Raw genomic sequence first — 19,834 nt, 5'->3', positions numbered from 1 at the left:
CCAAGTACAAAATTGAAAATAAAAACCAAAGACAGGTACCAAATGGTATATTAAGCCTAAAACTAATAAATTGTATGGTTTGAAATTAGGTTCTGTTTCATCAGAGTGGCAAATCCAGCATCAAGACAAATGAAGACTTCGGACAAAAGTTCTAATGGTTTGAAGTAGATTTGATTATCCTTGTATGCATATAATGCTAATTTATTTTCGCATGCCATAATCATGGTTAAAGTGTTGTATATTTATATAAAATTTGATTCATTCATATTTATATAAAAATGAGCAGCAAAAGTAGATGGTGTTTAAAAATACAATAGCAGCAGCAGCAAAAGCCTTCAATTGGAAAACATGCACAATTTGGCTGGCAAAAGAAGAGCTAAGGAATTAAATAACGAAATTATAGAAGGCCTAAGATGAAGTGGGTTCAAGCGTTGCTTGTTCATGCCAAGTGCCGTTCAAGTTAGATTGCCACAGCCTTACACGCCCATCACCCCCGGTGGTTGCCAAGGTCATTCCACTCATATCCCATTCCATCTGCCACACCTAATCATCAAACAACATTGAAATAATCAAACCCTTTGCATGAAAATGAAACCAGATCTACCTAAACTATTAGCAGTGCAGGCATGTAGGGCATAAACTTCAGCAGTTCCTCTGAATCTTATTAATAACCTCTTTTCCAGGTCTTAGGTGCAATTTTCATGTCACAAATGCTCATGTAAAAGTAACGCAGTTATCCGCAATGAGAAACAGAGAAAGAAACTTTGAAATCCCGGTGAGATTAGTAATGTAAATTTTCAAATCCCTCAATTCTATCAGGGAGGATTTTAGACGATTTATCTCACCATCTGACTGAAAACTGCATTTATCATGTTGAAAGTCGAACTAGAGAAGAGTGATAACTATACAAATCATATGTAGACTAACAGAAAACAATATAAAGAACCTCAAAATGTAAAATTCTAAATATAGAATACCTCACTGTTATGTCCAGAAAGCAATGCAACCTTCTCCATGGAGAGCCTTCCATCCATGTCAGTGGTTGATCCAACACGCCATACAGAAATTCCTTTTTGAGATGCAGTAGCTATTACCTCATATGGCCTACATCACCAAAAGAAGGCAGTAATCTGTTTCAACAGACAAATCAAAATGATCTGGAAACTATCCAAGTTGAATCCCAATGCAAATGAGGAACTTGTGGACTTTATATAATAATGTTTACAGTGCTAGTAATTGCAGGCCAATGGTGCGTGGAAAAACACAATTTTCAAAAAGAAAAATTATTTCCATTACCGTCCAATGTTTGGTGCCCATGCAACAGAATATATTTGATCTCCCTTGTCACCAGGCAAAGCCAACTCTGCTACTGGCAGCCATCTCTGATGAGCTGGATCAAATTCCCACACCTATTGAACTCTAGAGTGAGTCTAAATTAGCAATTTTAATAACACATTCACACAATTATGTTAGCTCAGGAATAATGCTACCACACAAATTCCTCACATCAATGTGTAAGTTATATAATATGGCTACCAGGCTTGCACAAGCTTCAATAACTCAAAAATTTTCTGGAACTTGATGAATCAAACCGAATAAGTTTCAATAACTACAGATACAATGTGAGCATATATGAACTGAATCGATGTTACTCCATTCCCATCATATTAGAGCAAAATTTAGTTACAAGGAAAACAAATACGGCAATACCTTGGGGGAATTGAGTTGTGGAGTGTCAGAATTGAAACCCAAAATAAAGCTTGATTCTTGGCCTTCACCATTTTGTGGATTCCATGAAATACATGCTGTCAAGCATGAAGCCTTCCCTACTATGGAAACCGAATCTATAACATTTTGAAATTCGGCCTGGCAATAAGAACATAAGAAAGTTAAAAGAAAATCATAAAGTGGATAAGTGGACCAAGTTGGAGAGAACTGATCACCTGAAGTTGCCAGTTCTTTAGTTCTAAAGGATCAAGGAGCTCAAAGACTTTCACGAAGCCATCTGAGTAAGCAGCAACCTATAAAATAAAGAGGAATTTTAATATGCTATAAAACTGCTACTCTAACGCACAATAAGCTATATTTGCTATTATGGAAACATGATGAAGAAAAGAAAAACCCAATTTTACAGCTCACCATTTTCAAGCTCGTTTGACTGACACTAAATTGAACATCTAAAACCTTAGAGCTAGTTTTAAAGCTCCTGCATGGCTTCCATTCAAGAGGATTTGTACCTAATAAGAATATACAATATGAATTGGCAATTTCGAAATATTATTTACCAAATGTAACCATTAAATGTCAAGAAATTAATTACCTTCTACAAGCTCTTCCCATATTGATAAAGTCCCATCTTCTGAAATGCAAGCAACAGCAACCCCATACTCGGGCGGGATCCAAGTAACCTTCACAATGCAACCTTCGTGCACCTAAATCAAAGGGGTGGTGAATCAAACTTTAAGCCTAAAATGGATAAGTATTAATTAGATAAAAATGAATACAGAAAGGAAAAAAAAATGTATTCTTTTGTTTCAGTGGACCTTGAATTTGGAGGAGGAAGTGAATGAAGAAGACAAAGGGTCACGAGAATCTAAAATTGAGAGACAACCATCGACGAAGCCGGCGGCTAATCTCTGGCCGCAGTAGTTCCAGGCCAAGCATATTGCGCCTTTATCGAGTGTCGCCACTGGTTTCTCCATGTCCGTACAATTTGTTAGAGATTCAGTTGCTACAAAACCCTAAACTCCGCCGGTAGGGAGGGTTTGAACAGGGCCAAGCCCGCCAAAGATTGTGGATTTAAATTTGAACCTTTGGATTGACTGAGTTATTGGGCTTGACCCTTACTGTAAACCGTATTTTTGAGGGTTAATATATCATTTGGTACTTGAGTTTAGCTTCAAAATTCAATTTAATACCTAAGAATTTTTGTCCCAATTTGATATTTAAGTTTGGCATCAATGTTCAATTTGGCACCCTGACCAAACAAATTTATGTGGCCCAATTAATATTTGATAGTGTGCTCTAGTAAAAAAACATAGGTACTTAGTTGGAACAAAAATAAAAACTCAAATACCAAATTGAACATTGAAGCCAATTTCAAGTATTTAAATAGAAAAAAGAAAAACTCAAGTATCAAACTAAATTTTGAAGCCAAACTTAAAAATTAAAAAGAAATAAAATTTAAATATTAAATTAAATATTGAAACTCAACTCAAATATAAAATCATATTAAAATATTTTAGTTCTACCCACAATAATTTGCTTTTTTTTTTCATACAATTAATGACACAATTAAATATTTGTTTTGATTACAAATTAGTGGTGACAAACATGCGAATATGGAAAATTATTTTTTGGTAAATTGAAAATTAAAGTTTATAAATTTATAAATTTTGAATTTATATATAAAATTATCTGTTATGCTTGTAAGAGTTAATAAATAATAATAAGATTTATTTTTTTAAATTACTTATTTCATGATTTTTTTAGTTTTTTTTAAGGTATTCACTTGAGCGAGTTTAGTGATTAATTCTTCGCATCTTATAAGCCCATTTATTTTTTTAATTATTTATTTCATAATTTTAATCTTATTAATATGATATTTTATATTAATTTAGATAATTTTGGATAAAATTAAATATAATAAATTAAAATATTTAATTTTGGAAAAGATCCACTTGTAACGATGAAAAAATAAAAATTTCATATCGTAACTTTTTATACGACTAATATTTTAATAATTCATCTATCAAATTGTTATAGTGGTGGTATGAAGGGAGGCTGGAAAGGGCTCCCCCTTCCTACGTGAAATTTAATTTTTAACCCTTTAAAGTTTACATAGTTTTAAGTTACAAATGGTAAAATTGTACTTTGACCCATTAAAAATGATATAATTTTTTATTTAATGATTTAAAAAGTTGTAAAGATAGAAGCTATTAAAATAATGAAATTACATTTTAGTTCTCATAAAAACATACAATTTAATTCAAATTCCCCAATAAAACTTTCTCTCTTGGCCACTAATTTCATGCTTCATTCATATAGATCATGCATGTCAAGTTTGCCATAAATTAAAATTTTATAATTACTCATTTTATGTTAAAAAAAACTTTCAACCGCTAAATATATATTAATATAGAAAATATTTTAAATAGATATAATTGAGATATCAGATGATTAAAATATTTACATACATGACAAGTACAAAAATATAAATAAATTTAATGATTAAATTGTTAAAATATTAATCATATAAAAAATTACAAAATGACGTAAGATCACTTATATAGATCCCTCACTTTTAATTTTTAAAAACATTAAAGAGATAATTTATTTTAAATATATATATATTTTAAATTAACTTATCTCTTCGATCTTGAATATTAAGTAGCAGGGTAGCTAGTATTTTTGGATAAAATTTATTAAAGTTATCGAATAAATTTATAAAAAAAAATGTTGGATATTTTTTTTAATGGCTTATCAAATAAGCGTGTTAATAATTATATATTTTAAGAATATTTAATATTTAATTTCTTTTCTTTTCAAAATATTTAATTTCTTAACTAAATCAAATTTATGAGTCAAACATAATTTATGAATTCTTTTTAGGTATAATGATAAATTTAGATCTCAATATATATATTTTGTTAATTTAACCATTATTTTTTTAACTAAATTTGATCATTACTTTTTTAAAATATTGAAAATTAAACATAACTAAAAAAGATAAAAATTAAATTAATAAAAAAATATAAATGTTAATAGTTATATAATATTTGTTATTATGATTTTTTGACATGTGTACAAGCTATTTTTATGTTAACACTTTGTTACTGTAAAGTTTAGACAGTAGTATCCGTGAACTGTCTGGTGCGATATAGCTATGGATTCCGGCAGCACGAAACATGGCACCGCCACCAGCGCCCCAACCTCAATCTGCAACGTTAGCCTCTTTCGCTCGTACAGATTTTGTGGAAACGCCATCGATTGACTTGCAAGAGGTTGCTGATAATTTGTTTGGAGGTTGCTGCTGTTCATTCAGGGGTATAAGTGAGAAGCTGGTGACTAGATTTGCAAATTCCTATAGATGTGCTAAGGGTGTCTGTCTTTTGAACTTTACGACTGTTCTTCTTTGCAAGCATGTCCTTGTGGCATGTAAACTTTATAATGGAACTCATGAATACGCCTCGACCAGATTTTGCTATGGACTCTGGTTTGAGTGAAGATATGTCAAGTTCTCAACAAAGAGCAAATGACTTATGCGAGAAGTTGAGCTCTATCATATCTTAAGAATAATAATGTTAGTACAACTGCGCTGTTTACTAAGGAGAAAGCCAGTGGTAATGATTTTTTTTTCTGCATTACCTCTATCAGATTTCTCTGAAACTGAGACATCAGTGCGAGGATATTGTGTTTATACAGCAGATCAGAACATATTGTTACTCTTCACATCCCAGTGCACGATAGATAGTTGATAATCGTGGTGCAAATAAGCCAACCCTTAAGCGGCGCCGATTACTATTGTAAACCTGTGCATTTATCTTCGTGCAACACATCACCCAAACTATTGTTCTCCATGTATTCATAAACTAGAAACCTAAACTCATCTCCACTGCAAAACATCAACATTTTTAACGATATTGCCATGTTGGATTAGACTCAATATCTCAATTTCAAATCTAAAAAGCACTTTCGTCACACGTTTAACACTCCACAGTCTCTTAATTGCCATATTTTGAGATTCACTTTATAAACCCGATCAGACCCATCTGTTCTTGAGATTCACTTTATATGGGCATGGGTTGTGCTCCGAATTTGTAGTGGGTTCTAAAAAACCATATAAGGAACTCGATAAGCAGTAAAAACATGCAAGTTATAAATAGGTGTTAGAATCTTGAGCATGGAGGAAGCGTTTGCAAGTTCCTGTGGTAAAGATCCAGATTACCGAGCAAACTCAAATGAAAAAGTAATTTTTTTTTATCCTTCTTCTCACAACTTAACGTGTCAAAATATTTCAAGTCAAAGAATATAACTACAAAGGTTAACTTGGACACGTGTTAAAAAATCATTGGTGGGCAGAAAGATACAGTGAAGGGGCAGAGGATTTTGTTGTGTAATTGTTTATAGCGTTAAGTGTCTATGTTGAGATCAGGTGTGGGAAATGGGCAAGGCCAACAGTTGGACCTCTTTTAACTTTGCTTCGTGAAATAGTTTCGTCGGCTTAAGGTCATCTACAAAATCCAGATAAGAACCCACGTTAAAGCACAACCACCACAGCTGATTGACAATGAACTCTCATTACAATTACAGCACAAAATCATGAATGGAAACTGATCAAACTAAGTAAAAATTAATTAAGACAGCTTTGGTTTTTTTTTTTCAAAAAAAAAGTTAGTTGCTTCTATGATAATATTGAAGAAATATTGGTTAGTTTCCACCTTTGTTTGCCAATCTTGTACACGTACAGATAATATTGGTTAGTTTCCACTTCTTTTTTTAAATATTGTTGGTGTCTATTTTAAAATAATATCATCTTTAAAGTTTGAATTTGTATCTTTCTTTAAAAATATAAAATATCTTACTATTACACCTAACACTTATTGGTACTAAACTATTATTATAAGAATAAAATATTTACGTTGATTCAAATCATGAGTTAATATTTAATTTCAAGTTTAAACTCTTTTTCTAGAGCTCTTTAAACTCTTTTTCTAACTCAAAAAGAAAAGTAAAATTTTTTCAAGATATTTAAATAAGATTTATATTACTACTAATTTTAACCCAATTGATCTTGAAGTACATGCAATTACTTTACGATTATCAAATTAACCCAATCCAAAATCTAACACAAATTTCATCATTAGACCAAGAACTTGAGGATGGGCTAACTAATTTCTTCATTCTTAAGAATATGCATCCGATGATGTATTTGGATAATAATAAAGAACCTACCATATCTGATTCTGATATAGGTTTCATTTTTTTCCATTAATGCAAACTTTAAGACACTATAAAATAATGATCATAAATAATTTTCCCAACTCTAATTTTGAGTTAATTAGTCAAGAATCTTCACTGCATCTCAACACGTAGGATCAATTTGTAATATAACTATATGAACATCATAAAATGATAATTAAGATATAAAATCCTCCATAAACGCAAAGTGAATCACTCTTCCATACAGTACATAAAATGGCTTAATTGTAACCACAAATTCAGCTGATGATCATAGAACTGAGAGTCTGAGACATGAAAGGATCAAAGTACAAAACTTCAACTAATTAAGGTAACATTAAAGAGGAAAAAATAAACCTAAAAAATATGATCAAAATATAAACAAACTATTTGATCACATCCTCGTTATTCATATATATGTATATGATAATATTTCTGTATAATTTAGCTTCTTTTAAGCACATGAAATACCGACAGTGGAGGCTGCAGTGAAGCTTTCCGATTCACTTCTCTCGACTACCAACGAGTTAATCTCCGGCGAAAGTCCTCCAAAATCGATCTCCGGGACCTCGGGGATCGTCGTGAGTGCACCCGTCTTGTCGTAAACTACGAAGTAGTCCCCGAGCGATCTTTGTTTCAACCACAAAACCGAATGACTCGAACTTTGTCTGAACTTGAATACGAATTTGAAGAGTTTGAGGATGGAGCGAGAGAATTTGGAAGGCTGCTTTTTGGAAACCGGTGGCGGAGGAAGGGTGGTGGAGTAGTGTAGGGGAGGAGGAGATTGAGTATGGTCGACGACTGTATGAGGCATGGACATGGTTCTTTAATGGAGATTAGCTGAGTCGAGTTGACGGTTGAAAGGCTTGAGTTGGAACGAGTCATATGGTGGTACCATTGAACCGAGTAAAGAGGAAGGCTTCTTATATATGGGTAGATATGAGATTATAATTATAAAAAGATCCAAAAATAAAGGAAAGCTCACGGTCTCTTCATATGGACCATTAAATATTGGAGACTTTTTATTTTTATTATTTTCTAAAAGTAAATGTTAAAAGTCGGATCTGTAAATTTTTTTATATGTGATAGATTGTAATGATTACATAAAATTCTTGTGCGGATAACATTGCATTTTCGAAAAATAAGTGAGTGATTACACATTTTCTATTTATATATACTTTTTTCAAAAAAAAAATTACAAACCTCAAATAACATATTACTTTAAAGAAAAATTTACCCAATGCTGATATTTCTTTTTCTCGGTAGGAGGAGTGTGTTACATTCAAAGTAGTTACTACTGCATTAGTGGCCATATCATTTTTTTTTTATTGAAATTAGTATGTATTGGATTAGTATATTTTCGTGTATTATTTGAATTTATTAATATTTAAATATATTAAATGAATTAAATTAAATATTTTCAAATATAAAAATATTAATTGATTATATAAAATATTCATTAATAGTTGTCACAAATAAAATTTTATTTTTTCCTTGAGTTTGTTTGTTATTTAAATTATTTATTTATTTATTATTATTTTTAAAGTTACTTATTTATTTAAAATTTGACTTTATTTAATAATTTTTTTTAAAGAATGTAAAAGAAAATAATATTTTAACATTATTCATGCACACTGCCCGTGAGTAATATTTTGACCAATGCAATTGGAATCCATATCTGAATAAATTGGTACAATCAATATGGACCAAGATTTAAACCAATGTGGAAAAAAGAATTCGACTTTCTGATTTATTACTGGAACAGTGCATATTGACTAGTGCAACTAGAACTTGTGCGAAAACGGTTGATTACGAATGATGATGTAAACATCTATGATGTTAAGGTTGTCCGCAATGGTGGCATTTTTTTAACATACCCTACTTCTAACAAACCTTCATTAGCAAACGCCATGATTATGGGAAAGATAATCAAGAACAACATGATCCAAGATTTTTGAGCTTCGGTGCGGTTGGTAAAGGAAGAGATTCCTTATTTAGGAGAAAAGTTTGGAAGAGATTAAAATCAAAGACTACCATTCTTTATTTTAATTGTTGTTTAAAAACCAATCTTTCAAATCAATTGAGAAGATTAAAGATAGCAGCACAGGACATCTTCCTTAAACTGCAACTCTGCTAGTTTCAGATGCCAGAGGTTTCATTTTCTAAAGACAGAATTGCCTTTCTGTCGTGGAACGTTGCTCCTTTCAATCTCAACCTAGGCCACGCCTCATGAAACATTTGATTTGTACATTTCAGCCGGCCCGAAAGGGCTTTAGCTTTGGCTTTTGCTTAAGTCTTTGTTTAGTGCTTTATACATATGATTAATCAACCACATCAGTGCTAAACAGCTTGAACTTGTTGGCATCAACAACCAACTTCCTAATAGAAGAGAAAGCGCCCATGATTCCGGCACCGGTGAAGACAACCATGATAAACAGATTGATCCAATAGATGAGGGATGATGTTTTGGGCTTGTAGGTCATGTTGTAAAGAAGCATAGGGAGGACAAAATCTAAAGGGATAAAGCCAATAGCACCTATCACACCATTGATGTCACCAAAAAAGGGAAGCATTGCTGCCATAAACCCACAGAATATGACGTACAGGGTTCGAAGAATTAGCCTAGGGATAAGGTTCCTTTTTGAAAACATCCCTTGGTTTACATCAGCTGATTGCTTCTCCATGATCTCGTAAGCAACTTGAGAATAAACCAGGCCAATGGCAAGTAGCTGTAAAAGAACAAATATAACTGCAAGGCCAATAACTATTGTCGGGGCCAATGATGGTCCATCATCAGGCATTAGACTCTTGAGAATGTTTGAATTTGATTTGTTTCCAAAAGCCCAGTATCCAGAAACTGAAGCTGAGTAGAAAGTAAGTAAAATTACACTGTAACACATTAAGAGTCCTTTAAACATCTTCCCAGTAGCAGGTGGAGCCAATGTTGCCTGTATCATTTACAATCTTGTTGAAATGAAAAACCAAGAAACATATATGGTGGTAACAAAGATTAGAAACCAAACAAATTATGTTCCAACACTTTCAGATGTAAGATTTTGAAGTTTACTTGTATTTCAGGAAGAATCCCATTTCCAAAAATGGCGGCTATTATGGATATAGAAGTGAAGGCACTGAACACCCTCGATGAACTTGAAGATTCCAATGAATAGTCTTTATGTGGAGCATTTTTAGACAAACCTGCACAACTAGTAACAGTTGTTTAAGTTCGAAAATGCTTTGTCTCAATATTGAAAAGCTTTGTTTAGCAAGTGACAAGTGGTCTCCCTGCTGCCCACATTGCTGTGGTTCAATATTAAAGCCTATTCATCCAACTACAAGGGCCAAGCATTGAATCTTTCAATTGTCACAGTGACATCATTCACAAACTATTCGTTTAATTTGAGCCAAGTAACGTATACCTGCGTGGATGCAAGCACCAACCACAAGGAACGTGTAGCCCAAGCTGAGAACTAGAGAAGCAAAATTGAGGTGTCTGAGGGAATGGAATGTGGGAATCTGAGAGAGAGCTATCATAACCACTGTTACCATTGCTATGAACTCGTACAGTTTCAACGATCCGTTGGGGGAAAGGTTCGAATACATGATCTTACAATATGGAAAGAAGAGAATTAGGAGAACAATTCAGTGATGTTAATATAAATATAGCTATCTAATATTCATATTCAACATTCAAATCGAGCCGGATAATATGAATAACAACTATAAAATTGCAGAGTATGAATTCATTTCTAGCTCATTGCTTACATAGTTATAGACTTACATAATGCAGATAATTATGTTTACAGAAAAAGACTGATGTGATATGCTATATAGCAAAAAGCCAAAAAGTTAAACAAAAACCAGCCACCTAACTTAGCACCGGAAGATGGAAATAAATGATAAATGGGTTGATTTGAACAATGACATTAATGGTATCTTTATATTAAAGGTAAATGGGTCCCCAGGTGTCTCCATCGTTCTTGCAGATAACATTACAAGAATGTAATCATGTTAGAGGAGAAAATTAACAAAATGTTCATGCTAATCTGTATTGTATATAAGTAATGATTTTTTAAGAGACCAAATTTTTCAGTGTTTATGACAAATGAGATGCCCTGATTTTGCCACAGAAGCAATTGTAATGAACAAGACATATACATAATTGAGATTGGAAGGCCATATACATATATGTTGCGCGGAAGCGTGTGAAAGAGTAAAATTATTGTACTGAAAAATTACACTAAGTTCAATTCCCAGGAAAGAGAGGTGGATCACGAGGATCGCTTACATACCAGATCTTTCCTAGCCAGAATATCCCTCTATCGTAATTTAATAGCACAATAAATCACTACAATGACACTTGCAAAATATGCAGAACAAAAAATAAAGAACACTAGAATTTTAACGAGGTTCAGCAAATTTTGCCTACGTCCTCGGGCACTACCAAATATATTTCACTCCAAAAATACAAGTGAAAGTTTACAAATAGGGAGAGAGAACAATTGCCTTAAGTAGAGAATGGCAAGTGTGGGATGAAGAAAGTAAGAGATGGTTAGGCCTATTTATAGTTGAGGTTTAAGGATCAACTTGCAATGTCCCTATACAATTAGGGACCAAAATTGCAACAACTTGCAATGTCCCTATACAATTAGGGACCAAAATTGCAATTATCCCATGCCAACTTTTAACCCAACTTGCCAACCAATCTTACTTTCTACTTTCGGTGCCTTTCGGTGCCAACTTTCTGCCACTATTCATCTTTGAAAAGTCAAAGATTGTAGGTATCCAATAATCTCCACCTTGAAGATTTGATTAGGATAATCTTATCTTCACACAATTCTTTCTTCCTTTGACAACAATACTTGATAGTGCCTTCTTCAACTGTTAAACTTGCAGGATATTGATCAAGTTCAAACAATGTTCGAACTTGGTTGTTGTTACCACCTTGGTCATCATATCTGCGGGATTATCTGCAGTCTTGATCTTCTGAAGACAAATTTTCCCTTCTTCAATAATTTCCCGCACAAAATGGAATCGTACGTCGATATGTTTTGTACGTACATGATAGACTTGATTCTTTGCTAAATGAATAGCACTTTGACTATCACAATACACGTTAATATGCTCCTGAACCAACCCCAAGGTTTTAGCCATACCTTGTAACCAAATAGCCTCCTTTACAGCCTCTGTTACAGCCATGTATTCGGCTTCTGTGGTTGACAATGCAACTGTAGACTGTAGTGTAGACTTCCAACTTATTGGTCCTCCAGCAAGTGTAAACACATAACCGGTGGTTGATCTTCGCTTGTCCAAATCACCGGCATAGTCAGAATCAACGTACCCAATAACACCTTTACCAAGTGTATTATCCTGCTTGAACAGTAATCCAACATCCACGGTCTTCTGAATATACCGTAGAATCCATTTCACAGCTTGCCAATGTCCTTTTCCAGGATTATGCATATACCTGCTCACTATACTAACTGCCTGTGAAATGTTGGGTCTTGTACACACCATTGCATACATCAAGCTACCCACTGCATTAGAATACGGAACTTGCAACATGTATTCTCGTTCCGTATTCGTCGAAGGAGATAGTTGTGCAGAAAGCTTGAAATGAGAAGCCAACGGGGTACTTACAGGTTTGGTCTGCTCGTTCATGCCAAACTGCTGTAGTACTTTCTTCAAATACTGCTTCTGAGACAAGCTAACTCTGCCATGAGCTCTATCTCTACATATTTCCATGCCAAGAATCTTCTTAGCTTCACCTAGATCTTTCATCTCAAACTCGAGATTGCGTTGAGTCTTCAATCTCTCAATCTCAACTTTGCTCTTAGATGCTATCAGCATATCATCAACATATAAGAGCAAGTATATGAAAGTTCCTTCTTGTAGCTTCTGAAAATATACGCAATGATCAAATTTACTTCTTGTGTACCTTTGCCCTTTCATGAACTGATCAAATCGCTTGTACCACTGCCTCGGAGATTGTTTCAATCCATAAAGCGACTTTGTCAGTTTGCAAACCCAATTTTCTTTATCAGCAACATTGAATCCATCAGGCTGAGTCATATAGATTTCCTCTTCCAAATCACCGTGTAAAAATGCTGTCTTCACATCAAGCTGAACTAGTTCAAGATCGTATTGCGCAACCAAGGCTAGCAAAATTCGAATAGACGAATGCTTCACAACTGGAGAAAACACTTCATTGTAGTCTATTCCTTCTTTCTGAGCGTAACCCTTTGCTACCAATCTAGCCTTGTATCGAATTTCATTTTTACCAGGAAATCCTTCCTTCTTTGCATATACCCATTTGCATCCAATTGCCTTCTTTCCCTTGGGCAGTCTCACCAACTCCCAAGTCCTATTTTTATGAAGAGACTGCATTTCTTCATTCATAGCTTTCTTCCACTTTACACCATCAGAGTTACTTATTGCTTCTGTGTAAGTGGAAGGAACATCATCATCTGCAATTGGAAGTGCATAGGCCACCATATCATCAAAGCGAGCAGGCTTACGAATCTCTCTTCTTGGCCTCCTATATGCAATTGAATCTTGTTGCTGTAGAAGTTCTTGGGTCGAAACTTCTTCATCATTTGTTCTTTCAATATTAGCTGGATCATCATTAACCTTTTCAAACTCCACCTGCTGCAAAGTACTACTGGTTTTGTCATCCTTTTGTGAATCCTCGTTCTTCATCATGGTTGATTCATCAAAAGTTACATCTCTACTGAAAACAATCTTCCTTGTATCAGGACACCAGAGACGGTATCCTTTTACACCACCAGTTATACCCATGAATAATGCTTTCTTTGCTCTTGGGTCTAACTTAGATTCTTTTACATGATAATATGCAGTGGAACCAAAAACATGTAAAGAATCATAATCAGTAGCAGGTTTACCAGTCCACATCTCCATAGGAGTTTTTCCATTTATTGCAGCTGATGGCAATCGGTTAATTAGATGGCACGCATATGTAACTGCCTCAGCCCAAAATTCCTTGCCCAATCCAGCATTGGACAACATACATCGAACTTTCTCCAGTATAGTCCGATTCATGCGTTCTGCCACCCTATTCTGTTGTGGTGTATCTCGAACAGTGAAGTGTCGCACAATGCCCTCATCTTGACATACTTGTAGAAATGGATCATTTTTGTACTCAGTACCATTATCTGATCGAAGTTGTTTGACCTTTCGACCTGTCTGAGTCTCCACCATATTCTTCCACTTCAGAAATGCATCCAAAACTTCATTTTTTCTTTTCATTAGATACACCCATACTTTTCTTGAATAATCATCAAGAAAAGTGACAAAATAGTGCATACCTCCCAAAGAAGCCACTTTGGTAGGTCCCCATACATCACTGTGAACATAGTCCAGAATTCCTTTCGTATTGTGAATTGCTGAACCAAATTTTACCCTCGTCTGCTTGCCCAGAACACAATGTTCACAGAATTCCAATTTGCAAGAATTTGCACCTTTCAACAAGCCTTGCTTTGCCAAAGTCTGCAAAGCTTTTTCACCAGCATGTCCCAATCGCCTATGCCATAACCTGGTAGCCTCTGAATCTGCATCTTTCGCAGAAGCTGTTGATGTTGATCCAATAACTGTACTTCCATTTAAATAGTACAAGTTATTTCTTCTAGTGCCTTTCATCACCGTCAATACCCCAGCTACTACCTTTAGTAATCCATCTCTCAAAGTGATTGTGAGCCCTTTAGATTCTAGGGCCCCTAATGAGATGAGATTTTTCTTCAAGCTGGGTACATAGCGAACATCTGTCAGAACTTGGATTGAGCCGTCATGGTTCTTCAATTTGATTGTACCTACACCCATTGTCTTACAGGCACTATCATTGCCCATAAAAACAACTCCACCTTCTAGTTCTTCAAGACTAGAAAACCAGTCCTTATTAAGACACATATGGTAAGTACATCCTGAATCCAAAATCCACTCATCCGTTTGACATGCCATTGCCATGCCAACCAAGCTAAAGTCTGACTCCTCATCATGCTCCGCTACACATGCATTAGAAATAGCCTTGCCCTTTTGTAGCTTAGGACAATTCTTTTTCCAATGCCCTTTCTCACGACAAAAGGCACATTCATCTTTGGCGGGTCTCCCTTTGGACTTACCCCTTCTACCAGGTTTGCTGCTGTGTGAACGACCTCTTACTGTTAAGACTTCTGCAGTTGTATCTCTGTGATCTCTTTTATCTTTCTTTCGAGTCTCAGATCTATACAACGCACTACAGACTGCATCAAATGTGATCGTGTCCTTCCCATGAAGCAATGTGGTGGTAAGATGATCATATTCATCAGGAAGGGAATTCAACAACAATAATGCCTTGTCTTCATCTTCAAATTTCTCATCCAAATTTAGCAAGTCTGCTAAAATTTTATTGAATGAGTTCACATGGTCATTCATCGACATACCGGGTGCATACGTGAATCGATAAAGTTTCTTTTTCATATAAAGCCTATTTTCAACACTTTTCGTTAGAAACTTTTCTTCCAATGTATCCCACAGCTTTTTCGCTGATGTCTCCCTCATGACGGAGTACTTTTGCTCTTTGGCCAAACATAGGCGGATTGTTCCACACGCCTGTCTATTGATCTTGGCCCACTCCTTGTCATCCATCTTGTCAGGTTTTTCTTCAAGGGCTATATCCAGCTCTTGCTGACATAAGACATCCAGGATCTCACACTGCCACATACCAAAATTATTGGTACCGTCAAATTTCTCTACTTCAAATTTTGCATTTGTCACAGTAGTCCTTGCTGATGACGATGCTGCTGCCATTTTTCTCCTCAATCCCAACTACTGTATACGTGAACAGTACCGTATACGTGAATAGTGCCGTATACATGAATAGTACCGTATACGTAAATAGTGCCGTATACGTGAATAGTATCGTAAACGGTCGTATTCCCCAAGTACGAACCTGGCTCTGGTACCAATTGTTGCGCGGAAGCGTGTGAAAGAGTAAAATTATTGTACTGAAAAATCACACTAAGTTCAATTCCCAGGAAAGAGAGGTGGATCACGAGGATCGCTTACATACCAGATCTTTCCTAGCCAGAATATCCCTCTATCGTAATTTAATAGCACAATAAATCACTACAATGACACTTGCAAAATATGCAGAACAAAAAATAAAGAACACTAGAATTTTAACGAGGTTCAGCAAATTTTGCCTACGTCCTCGGGCACTACCAAATATATTTCACTCCAAAAATACAAGTGAAAGTTTACAAATAGGGAGAGAGAACAATTGCCTTAAGTAGAGAATGGCAAGTGTGTGATGAAGAAAGTAAGAGATGGTTAGGCCTATTTATAGTTGAGGTTTAAGGATCAACTTGCAATGTCCCTATACAATTAGGGACCAAAATTGCAATTATCCCATGCCAACTTTTAACCCAACTTGCCAACCAATCTTACTTTCTACTTTCGGTGCCTTTCGGTGCCAACTTTCTGCCACTATTCATCTTTGAAAAGTCAAAGATTGTAGGTATCCAATAATATACCTGAAGGCATTCCCCTGCAAGCAAAATTGCTCCTATTCCAACCCCAGTGTTAATGGCTGTTTGAATAAATATCACAAAATAAAACATCCATCCTGATCCTGCATAATAAATGGTAAAGCTTTAGAGTAAAACCCTACTTGGTTGAGTTTCATCTTCATGTTTCTATGTTTGAATAATAGCAATTTAAACCATTTTCAATCTAAAACAAGATTTTATTATATATAAATATTTTGATTAAGTTATGTCGTACACAATCGAGTATCAACTGAGATTCATATTTTATTTTTTATATAAAATCTAAAAAAAGTTACTTACTTAGAGCATTTGAATTCAAAACACAATTAAAATAATATTTAATTTTTATGTGAATGAATATATTAAACAACTGCTTTCACACCAATAATAAAAGGACAGCCGCAACGTGGCACCATGCACCCGAATAAAGAAAACTTAAATGTTTGGATACCCATTTCTGTTATATTTTCACCAATTATTAAAGACCTTAATAAATGTTCGAAACAATGAGTTGGGGCGTCCGCGTCATTGAGTTAACTAAACGTAAACGAATTAAATATAAAATATAATTTGAATAATAAAAGCCTAAAAACTATTCGTTAAAGTCACGTGTAACTAATACAAGAGAGACAATCACTCCAAGAACCCGAAAACATAGTTTAACGGTTCAGCCTTTCCCGCTTTCCAAAAGAAGAACAGAGAAGTATTCTTCATGCCGTAATAAAAATATCACAATTTAATTTTTTTTTTTTGAGGTGAAAATTTTTAAATTTAACCTTAATTAATTAAATTTTATAAAAGAAAACAGTTGATTGAATTTCTTATAAAATTAAAAATTAAAATATGTGATGGAGAAGGAATTATTCTTGAAATGTGAACGAATAGGCAGCAACAAGAAGAAGATAGGCAACATGAATGTGAAAACCTTTTCCGTAGTGTTTGAAAAACCAAACCTAAAACGTTGGAATCAATTCTAGATAATGATAATGATAACGATGGTGGTGATGTTAGTTGTTACCTAAAACATCAGCGGCGAGCTCTCGGAAGCGTATATGGCGGCGACCAGCTTTTTCACAGTGGTCGAGCACCAAGGACATGAGGTAGTAAGAGTAGAACGTTACACATCCCATCACCGTTAAACAGAAGAAGCCTAGTATCCATCCTAATCCTCTAAATGCATACGGTAACGTCAGGATCGTCGGCCCCACGATCGCCGTCGTTAGATGAAACCCCGCATGCCACCACTTCCCTATATTTATATTTCATCGTAAACCAGAAAGAAAAAGTAAAACAACGAAACTAAAAATCCATTGCTTTTTTTTTTCTTTTCTCTTGAAGAGTGTTTTGGTTTCTGACCTTTTGATTCGAGAACAAACACAGCTCCGGCGTCAGAGTCTAGACGTAGCTCCGGTTGCGGTGGCTGAGCCATATTTTTAGAGGAAAAAAGAAAGAAGGGTAACTAGGATGGCTAGTTGTTTGGTACTTATGAAATACGGCCGAGTGAAGTAATAAAAGGCAAATCAGAAACGGCGTTTTGTAACATATTTAGAACAAGAAATACTTATATCATATACGAAACATATATATGTGTGTGTCTGTAATGGAGTTTTGCTAGCTTGGGTATTTTCACAAAATTTGAAGATCATAAATAGAACATGCACCATTGTGTTTTTTTTACCCTTTTTGTTTGAAGTTAGTCTTCAAGATAATGCGAGAAAGTTTCCTGCTCTGTTTTGATTGCTTGGACGATGCTTGTAAGTAACGTGCCGTAATTGCCCTGTTTTAGACTACTCAATCAATCAATGTTGCCAAAATTTAACCATCATTTTTAATTATTAACAGAAAATGTCTCTGTAAACAAAATACTGAGCTTGAAACTTTTTTAACTTATTGAGTTAAAAATGCCACAAACTTCACACGATATCATAAGCAAGGATGGCTACTTATTAGGTTAACATAAACACCCATCATCTACCAAATAAAAAAGAGATTGACCCTAATACACGTACAAGCTTATATGTTTAAAGAAACTTTTGCCACATTATGATAGATATGAAGAATTTACAGGATATCAAACAGATATGGCTATAGCAAGGCCAAAACCAGTTACCTCTTCAAAACAATCAGCTGTAGCTTTTTATTGTCCAACATTTGTTGCACATTTTGAATGAAATTTTTAAGGCATCTTAAGTTCCATTTCAAACCATGTTGCACATTTTGAATAGCTACTTCAAACCTTTTCATCCTTGTTGTTTCGGTACCGTCTAATCCTCGTCTTCCACAGCGTCCAACTCACGACTTTCCGGAACAATCCTAGTGCATGAAGATTACCCATTTTCCCCTCCGATCTCCCTTCAGATTCGGGCTTGTTTGATATGATTCCCGACCGCATCGAGTCGTAGTGATAGCAGGGATATGGCAAAGCTATGGTGTGCCTCTCTAGGATACGACTGATTGAAGCTAATTCATATGAATCATAGAGAGGACTCCCACAATCCCATATGTTTTCATCGAGTTCCTTTTTCTTCTCTGATAACATTGGCCTTTTCTTTTCCATGAAAGAGAACACAGATCCATTTGTTTTTTTATACCATGACAGGATATCATCACTTCGGTTTGTCTTGTTAAAACAACATGTTTATTGCCGATTCATGACCAGTCAAATTCTAACGCTTGGAACAATGTCATTGGTGCGAAGGGGGGCTTGTTATGTAGTTGAAGTTGTTGCATTGTTCATTTGCTTATCAAAGCAAATGGAAGGACTACCTAACAGGGAAAAAAAAAAAGAAAAGGTAAAAAGCGGCGGCCACCTAAATTAAAACTGAAACTACAATGGACCAGACAAACGGGCGGCTTTTATGTTTTATGTACTTGACATATAGGATAGATACATAGTCTTTTAGTTTAAACATTATTGGCTTCTCTCATTTTCAGCCCATTGTTTCTAGTTTTCACTTATTTTCTAGATGTTTAATTATGATTAGGTAAATTGGTATTTATGAAAGGAGTTTTCTTGAAGTGGACACCAATTATCCAAGCCCGGGGATAAAGTGGTAAAGTTGAGAATCTTATAAAGAAAAATGAACAAAATCTAAATGGACAGTGGACACATATATATATTCTATATCCATTAGACCCGTCAAATTCCAAGACTGCTACACGTTATGTTGCTTCCAGTTCAGAATAATCCAAATGTCCCAACCCTTTTTCTTTTCCACTTTCTCCTTTCAATAATTTAATTTTTAATATTACAGTTCAACTTTTCTCCTTAATAATGCATTAGGTTTTCAATAATATAGTTTGAATCATGGTTTTATATATTTTAGTAGGGA

The 19,834-nt window shown here is 34.7% G+C and overlaps 2 protein-coding genes and 1 pseudogene across 3 annotated transcripts; all 3 read right to left on the bottom strand.

Moving 5' to 3' along the window:
- Positions 1-241: 241 nt before the first annotated feature.
- LOC107947110 (protein SEH1) lies at positions 242-2,821 on the bottom strand. The gene is made up of 8 exons (XM_016881669.2): positions 2,544-2,821; positions 2,321-2,432; positions 2,140-2,237; positions 1,944-2,021; positions 1,711-1,866; positions 1,297-1,409; positions 978-1,104; positions 242-543 (listed from the first exon to the last, which is right to left on the bottom strand). Exons 1-8 carry the CDS (start codon positions 2,700-2,702, stop codon positions 409-411), a joined length of 978 nt encoding a protein of 325 aa, XP_016737158.1. The 5' UTR covers positions 2,703-2,821; the 3' UTR covers positions 242-408.
- A 4,444-nt stretch (positions 2,822-7,265) lies between these two features.
- On the bottom strand, positions 7,266-7,873 carry LOC107944694 (uncharacterized; annotated as a pseudogene).
- Positions 7,874-8,977: 1,104 nt separating this feature from the next.
- Positions 8,978-19,183, bottom strand: LOC107947109 (probable GABA transporter 2). 2 transcript variants are annotated; one of them, XM_041083583.1, is made up of 8 exons: positions 18,613-19,183; positions 18,181-18,279; positions 17,859-17,922; positions 17,521-17,751; positions 16,488-16,585; positions 10,380-10,566; positions 10,028-10,158; positions 8,978-9,908 (listed from the first exon to the last, which is right to left on the bottom strand). In XM_041083583.1, exons 4-8 carry the CDS (start codon positions 17,630-17,632, stop codon positions 9,282-9,284), a joined length of 1,155 nt encoding a protein of 384 aa, XP_040939517.1. In that variant the 5' UTR covers positions 17,633-17,751; positions 17,859-17,922; positions 18,181-18,279; positions 18,613-19,183; the 3' UTR covers positions 8,978-9,281. The 2 variants fall into 2 exon arrangements, with proteins under 2 accessions (XP_040939517.1, XP_016737156.2); XM_016881667.2 differs by lacking the exons at positions 18,181-18,279; positions 18,613-19,183 and having other exon boundaries at positions 17,859-18,172.
- Between the last annotated feature and the right edge of the window lie 651 nt (positions 19,184-19,834).

The sequence above is a fragment of the Gossypium hirsutum genome, chromosome A12, assembly GCF_007990345.1.
Source record: "Gossypium hirsutum isolate 1008001.06 chromosome A12, Gossypium_hirsutum_v2.1, whole genome shotgun sequence".
In the NCBI taxonomy this organism is placed as follows: domain Eukaryota; kingdom Viridiplantae; phylum Streptophyta; class Magnoliopsida; order Malvales; family Malvaceae; genus Gossypium; species Gossypium hirsutum.
This window is presented reverse-complemented; position numbering and strand designations above follow the sequence as displayed.

Coding starts and splice junctions, on each gene's coding strand:
- LOC107947109 (XM_016881667.2), bottom strand. CDS start 17,931: ATGGCTCAGCCACCGCAACCGGAGCTACGTCTAGACTCTGACGCCGGA. Junction 17,752..17,858: donor GTTTGTTCTCGAATCAAAAG/GTCAGAAACCAA, acceptor ATATAAATATAG/GGAAGTGGTGGCATGCGGGG. Junction 16,586..17,520: donor GCTCGCCGCTGATGTTTTAG/GTAACAACTAAC, acceptor TTTATTATGCAG/GATCAGGATGGATGTTTTAT.
- LOC107947110 (XM_016881669.2), bottom strand. CDS start 2,702: ATGGAGAAACCAGTGGCGACACTCGATAAAGGCGCAATATGCTTGGCC. Junction 2,238..2,320: donor ATGGGAAGAGCTTGTAGAAG/GTAATTAATTTC, acceptor TATTCTTATTAG/GTACAAATCCTCTTGAATGG. Junction 2,022..2,139: donor GTCAAACGAGCTTGAAAATG/GTGAGCTGTAAA, acceptor TTTATTTTATAG/GTTGCTGCTTACTCAGATGG.